This window comes from Sinocyclocheilus grahami, unplaced genomic scaffold (genome assembly GCF_001515645.1).
Source record: "Sinocyclocheilus grahami isolate Dianchi unplaced genomic scaffold, SAMN03320097.WGS_v1.1 scaffold1746.1, whole genome shotgun sequence".
NCBI lineage: Eukaryota > Metazoa > Chordata > Actinopteri > Cypriniformes > Cyprinidae > Sinocyclocheilus > Sinocyclocheilus grahami.
This window is the reverse complement of record NW_015506925.1, coordinates 109,356-116,594: the sequence shown is the minus strand read 5'-3', so window position 1 is coordinate 116,594 and position 7,239 is coordinate 109,356. Positions and strand designations below refer to the sequence as shown.

The following is a 7,239-nucleotide window of genomic DNA, read 5'->3' as shown; positions in this document are numbered from 1 at the left end:
GGGTTTATATAATTCTTAAATTGTGTGTGCTAACATGCTAAAGTCATACAGACTTAAACATTCAGCACATGAACCACAACAATGGTAACAATTCAATTTAATTTATTTTCATTACTTGTAACAATAGTCATTTTATTTGCTCTTTTTGTTGTGCTGCTACTGACACAAGACAGCAAATAAAATTGTCAAATAAAATCAACTATAAAACAAAGCAACTGTATAATTTATTCATACCGCAATGCACTCTGGGAGTCAGTGAGTAGCTATACTAAGTCATGAGTAAACCTAAATGAAAGGATCAAGTACCCCCTACAGTTCTTTTTTAGTTACTAGAACTCTCGTGTAAGTAAACTATACTAAGCATCTGTCAGTACAACATACTATTGCTATTTCACTTTACTTAGTTTTTTCAAGGCAATCGGTTTGCATGCTTTTTTTAAGTAAGCCCAACTAATTAGATTTTACAGTGTATAAGGTTATACATATTTATACAACAATACTGTCATTAATATTTTGTTCAAATCAAATCAAAGACAACTCTGAAATACAATGTAAACACATTTATTAGAGAGGGAAGTTTGAACCAATCTCATTTTGGTTTTAAAATGTTCTGTTAGATGCATTTAGAAAGAGAAATTAATAAATCTAACTCCAGTCTTAAGACAAATTGACTACAAGTGGCAAGAAATTAGTTTTAAGGAGTCAAACCCTTGAAATTAATTTTACATATAGTAACTATTACTAAGGCCAATGATACCAATGTTTGGGTTTGCAAATGTATTTTAGGAGTTGGGAAAATGGGGCATTTTATTTTATTAATTTTTTTATATAGACAGAATGTAAATCCAATATTGTTGCAATCCTGAGTTGTTTAAAGTTGGTACGTTTTCATGCTTTGTTCTTTTCCAAGATTCTGTCAAAAACATGTTGTCCAAAATAAGTAAACAAATGTAAACCACGACTTCTACAGAAATTATTCAGAAGCCAGAGAGGTAGCTATCAACTCTTTATTCCTGTGTCTGAAAGAGCAGGGATAATCCAAATGTTTGGAATGGCAAACTATCATACTGCTCTTACTATTTGCACAGTGTGCAGTATGTATACTAAGTGCAATATGTATAGAAGACTCAGATGAGCCCCTACCAAAACTTGCAGTATACAGCAGAGCACACTGCCTATACTATATCACACGGTGCGATGTACTTGGCAGCCATATTTTTGGACACAAAATTAAATCTAATTTTGACAAATTTTTCAAATCTGAGTTAATTCATTTTTACAGGAAATTGAATTAGAAATGCAAAATAATATACCAGTCACATATCTTTTTTTTGTGTTTTTTTTAGAGGCGGTACATTGTATGTAATGTGCAGTATGAAGTACACAGCATGCTAGTATTCCACTCTGAACATAGTTGGTATATGATAATCATGCCCCTGTCTGTATAGTTGGTTCCAAGTTGCCATTCAGCCAAGAAAAAAAAGTAACAACCAATTATTAAAATTTTTGAGGTTTGCACTGATCTTAAAGTTAAATAGTGAACTTTTATGTTTTGCACTTTACATTTAACAATAGCATATATTTGTGAGTAGTTGTATTTATGTGTGTTTACAATATTCTTTTTATGCACATAAATCGCCACACTATGCTTAAATACACACAACAACACATGCATCAATACTTACACATGCAACCTTCAAGCATGAGAACGAGGAACACGTTGTGCTATGCGTACAACTGTCTTGATGCTCAAATGGACAATATTTTCTGAGCATTACAGAGATGGGACCAGTTTATTATCTATCATGATTGAAGAGAGTCTGTGTGTGTGTGTACATTATATATATATATATATATATATATATATATATATATATATATATATATATATATATCTATCCATCCTTTGGTTCTGATTATACTAACTGTATCAATATCAATATCATAACAATATATTGTTTTCACTGTTGCAACCACGATCACATTCGAGAACAATGCCACCTGTGCATTACTGTGCAATCATACATTTATTTTTTGAAAATGCCACAGCATGTAAAGGGCTACCACAGAAAAAAACTGACCAGTTCAACTGAATTTATTCTTTGACCCACCATCTCAAATTGGCATCTTGATCAATACAGGAAGTCTGCACAAGCAACACTGCAGGCAAAATCACATGACACATTCCCTTTTACTATAAATCTTTTATACTTTTTAAACTTTAATTTCATCCATCTTCACCACACATGTAAAGTAAATTCAGAAAGCAGATACAGATATAGAACAAAACCTCACATTTCCTTATGTATTGGTAAACAGATCTCTGTAGACCTTTGAAAGTCAGTCAGCACCAGAATGGTTCTGCATATGTTGTTATGAGAACCTTCCAGAAAGCATTCCAAATGTTATGGATAAATGGCAAAGACACTATGATATTTGTATGTACTTTCACAAGATCATTTTATCACAATATCAGTTTTTGGTATTGTTTGAGAATTTAGCACTACATATTGACAGCATAAACACATATTGTTTTCAGAATAATCATATTCACTAAAAACAAAACAAAACAAAAGGCTTAGATGTCTTGCAATGCATTACGGAAAACCACCATCTTCCAACAAACTCGTGGAAAACTTTCTCCGCAAACATCTGGAGAGTCCTATTATGTGAACTTTTTCAAAACGTTTCAAAACGATTTTCTATCTAAGTTTTTTTTTTTTTTCCGATAGCAGTGGATGGAAACAAACAAAACAATAAAATTGGAGTCAAGTCACACATTGATGTCGTTTAATGGAGGTTATTTTCATACCGGTTCCAAAAGAATCCAAATTGCCAAATATATTTAAATAATTTGGACCACAGCCTTGTAGTGATGTGTATTCAGTATCCTATAGTTTTTTTTCTTGTAAAATGACCATTTAATATATAAAAATTATCTGATTTCAATTCCTCCCCTGAGTACTTTTAATGTTGTAATAGAAAGGGGTTTACAAAAAACAAAAGCTTTGCAATATTTATAGGATGGCAGCATTAAACATTAGACATTTACAAAGCGTCCACCAGTGCATAGCTTAGAATAGCCTTATATGCCATGTAAGCGAATTTGAAGGTAAACAGCAACGTTTTACCATGTACAGCTTCAAACATTCCCAAATGAAAGGATCAAAACATGTTGAAACAAATAAAACAAGTAAAACATTGATACTGAATCCATGAAGGCACCACAGAAAACATTTGAAGCGAGAAAGACGCTCTTAAACATACTGACTGAATGATCTGTTGTGTAGACTTAGTGTACAAAAAGATGTTAAATGTTAAAAAATGTCAAAAACAAACTAAAATGTAACTTACACTTAATCAGCGCTTTTTATGGAAGTACAAAGCAACTTGAACTAATGCGATGTGGCAACACAGCTAATGTGTAGAATCTCATGAATGTGAAATCTGTTTGTACTGTAGTTGAAAAGAGACAATATTCAACGTTCAAGAAATGCAATTGGGCAATCTTTGCATAACCTAACGCCAAAATTCACAATCTCATAAAATGTCACCAAATCTAAAGCTGATGTATATTAAACCAGGTCACATACCAACAGCCACTGTCGTATTTTTAATTAAAAGAGAAACAGGCATGAGGACTTTTAGTTCAGGAAAAGAAAAATGAAAGTAGACGGTGTTGTTTTAAAAAAATGTGTTAAAGCACTGTCCAATCTCTATCCAGCTCCCACAAAAGCATATATTACCCATGAAGCGCCTGTGGCAATCTTCTTGTCTCTTTTTGAACTCTCATTAAACAGAACTCTTCCATTGGAATAGTAGTGATCCCATTCCCACCTGGGTTCTTTACAATGCAGCACCTCCAAGTGGCAGGATGCTGGAGCTACTCAGTATTCCTGGCCAGACTGGGGGTGTGGCAGGACTCCAGTGGAAAAACAGGACAGTCAGTCATTGGTTACTGCAGGACGATTGACACTCAGACCTGACTAGTAGGATGGACATGGTAGGTGCAGTTCTGGATGTCATTCCCATCACTGACACCCTCAGAACAGCCACTATTTTCCCTCCGAAGGGCTAAGAAAGAAAGAGAGATTAGTCTTCCTAGAAGATGTGCAGCTTGGAGAGTGGATGGATGAATGGAAAAAGAAAATGTAGACTATTTTAGAACCATTTAGATTTTTGTTCAAATTAAGCAAATTTTTTTTGACAAAAAGTAATATTATTTAAATTGTAAAATATTTACACATTATGGTAGTATGTGTTCTCCTGCATTTAACTTATGCTGATTTAATTGAAAAAGGATGATTTTCACTACTGTATTCCTCTAATGTCCATGAGGCTTTCCACATTAGTAATTCGATTTTTTTTTTTTTTACATTACAGTAATGAAACCGTAGGGGAAAATATTCTTACTTAAAAACAATGTCGAAAAAAATGCAAAAGGAAAATGTCAGATAAATAAATAAATAGAGCTAATAATATGCAAAAATTATAATTTTTTTATTTTATGGGGTGAAATATGACCTGGCTTGACTAAAAGTTGGTCTAATACTGTAAATATACAGTATGTGGAGACAGATTTATGACAGTGTAAATATTTGGTTTGCTTCAGTATGACTGGCAGTTAACGGTAGTGTCTGTCTGGATGAAAGGGTATGCAAAAACACAGTGGGAAATGTAAATGTGGCATGTTTAGATACTGACAGCTCTCTTCCTCTTCTCCCTCGGGCAGCAGCAGGTGTCCGTGGCAGGGGCTGGGCAAGGTGGACTGCATTTGGCCCTCCTGACTGGTTCCCAACTGCAGCCTGCGCATGTGACGAACTACTGCTGTGGCATTAAATGCTTGCTGTGAAACGAGAAAGGAGAAAGATAGCCACTAAAAATCAGAAACCATGCTTTTCACCTACAATACTTCATTAATTTCTCAGATTAGGTTCTTTTGCTCTCATATATTCACGGATTTACCTTCCACTTGCTTTTGGCAAAGTTCTTCTTAATTTGGGCACTGACAGATTCATGGATATTCTTATCCAACGCTGTGTCTCCGGCGATCCTGAAGTACAAAACAGACATTCAAGTTTCCTTTGTTAATACATTTCCAGTGTCTCATCTGGTTGTATAAAAGCAAAATATATTTTAGAGGAGACAATCTGCTGTTTTAAAGCCACATTGCATCCAAAACGCAAAGTTCTATCACCATCTATTCTCACATGTTGCTTCAAGGCAGTATGACTTACTTTCTCCTTACATTTGAAGTCATATGAACATTTATGATAACTATGAACTGACCAAAATATCATTCACTGGAAATCTTCCCCTCAATGTCACTTCTGCACAATCAAACTTCATATGACATGATTGGTTACAACACATGTGAAAACCAATGACATTTGGCATCACTGATGACAGGCCTAGCACAACATATTTTAATGTGTATTTGAATATATGTGACAGTGAATGAGATTTGAGAGCTGCGTCAGTTTATCAGTGTATACTTTTTTCATACAGAATATGAATCTTATGTGGTACTTCTTTTTGGTGCTTTTTTGCCATTTTCCGAGTTCTACAGCATCCATCTCATTATTTACTTTCACCGTATGGAAAATAGCAATCTCTTCTTTTTTGTGTGTTACATAAAAGAAAGTTATATGGGTTTGAAATTACATTATGGTAAAAGCACAACATATGGTAACTGTAATGGTTATGGCAAATAAATATCTGTATGTGTGCTGTAATTGTTTAGATTACTGTATGACAGACTTAAAAACTCAAAGTATTAAAGTGCTATAAGTGAGATTTACAGTATCATTGACGATTAGTCTCAGTGTGGCATCTGAACTCATACCATGGGTGCTGAAGAGCCTGTTCGCACGTGTAACGCTGGCTGGGTTCTTTTTCCATTAAATGCACAATAAAATCTTTGGCTGAGAAAAGACCACAGTGTGAAAGTTCAGAACATGACAGAACTGTTTCCATAATCTCATTGAGAAACAATGGAACAGTCAGAGAAATGTATAAAGAAACAGAGAAAATAACTTGGTCTCAGTTTCCTGAGAGATTCTCCTGTGAGATTTGCCAGACATAAAAGTAATATTTTCATTGACTCTTCAAATATATTTGACAACCATTAGTGTTTGGTAAAAGAAAGAATGAAAACTCAGCAATAAACCTCACTAAACATATGAAAATTCAGGGAAATATTACAGGCAATTTGTTATACCTGAGTCAGAGATATCATCCCAGTACGGTGAATCAAACTCATACTCTGCCTTCAGGATCTGCTCAAAGAGCTTGGCATCATTTTCATCGTAAAATGGTGGATAGCCACACAAACTGAGAAGAGATAAACAAATGGTGAGCCCTGTTGAATTCTTGGGAATGAAATCAGTTCAGGTACATTAGGGAATTTAAATGAAGTAGAGAGAAGAGAAAGGGAAAAATGTAAGCATACATATGTATAAGCAGCAGTAATAGTCACACTCACAGAATGTAAGCGATGACCCCGATTGACCAGCAGTCCACTGCTTTACTGTACGGCTTCTGCGCCAGAACCTCAGGAGCTGAAGATCAGAATAAACGGGATCAAACATCAATTTAATTGATCACTTCAGCCCTTTCTAGTAAGTAACCAAGAACTTTATAAACAACAATTTAACCTGAAAATGTTGTGATTAAAAGTAGTGTGATTAATCATGCCACATGACCCATATGTACAGTAAATTCCCATATGTAAGTAATGATTTTCCTACCATTGGAGCAAATGAGAAAATCACCTTTCAAGCCAATTAATTAATTGTTATACCATATAATGAATTTGTTAATATAATACACATTTTAAAACAATAAAGTTTCATTATAAATTAATTACTAATTAAATGTATTTATCGATTGATAGCCTTAGTTTGGGCCAGAAATCCAAAGACTAAGCTCAAACACAAGAAAGGACCATCATCATCATCATCATCAAATAATATAATTCATGGAAACAAATTCCATAGGCCTCAATAGTGTGATAAAAATAAATAACCTATTCAGGGGTCATCCCTCTCTTTACAACTATGTAAATGTTAATGTTGTGAAAAAAACTGTGAGTAGTTAAGATGAGAATACTGGTTGTAGATACATTTTTGTATATGTTGCTGCTTGCTCTTCTGCTTTCAGTCATCCATGTATAACTGGCATAGATACTCACACCAAGTTTCAGTTTTTCTCTCTTTTTCTGTATAAATAACCCACATC

General features: G+C 34.2%; 1 protein-coding gene across 1 annotated transcript in view; it reads right to left on the bottom strand.

Annotated features, from left to right (window-relative positions):
• Positions 1 to 2,081: 2,081 nt before the first annotated feature.
• Positions 2,082 to 7,239, bottom strand: part of LOC107572399 (calcium/calmodulin-dependent protein kinase type 1-like) — a 62,469-nt gene continuing 57,311 nt past the window's right edge. Inside the window, exons 7-12 of the mRNA XM_016258837.1 lie at positions 6,485 to 6,560; positions 6,221 to 6,333; positions 5,846 to 5,924; positions 4,966 to 5,053; positions 4,705 to 4,846; positions 2,082 to 4,074 (exon numbers count right to left, since the gene is read on the bottom strand). Coding sequence (XP_016114323.1) covers positions 3,977 to 4,074; positions 4,705 to 4,846; positions 4,966 to 5,053; positions 5,846 to 5,924; positions 6,221 to 6,333; positions 6,485 to 6,560 — 596 coding nt within the window. The 3' untranslated portion in view covers positions 2,082 to 3,976. The remainder of the gene's footprint in view (positions 4,075 to 4,704; positions 4,847 to 4,965; positions 5,054 to 5,845; positions 5,925 to 6,220; positions 6,334 to 6,484; positions 6,561 to 7,239) is intronic.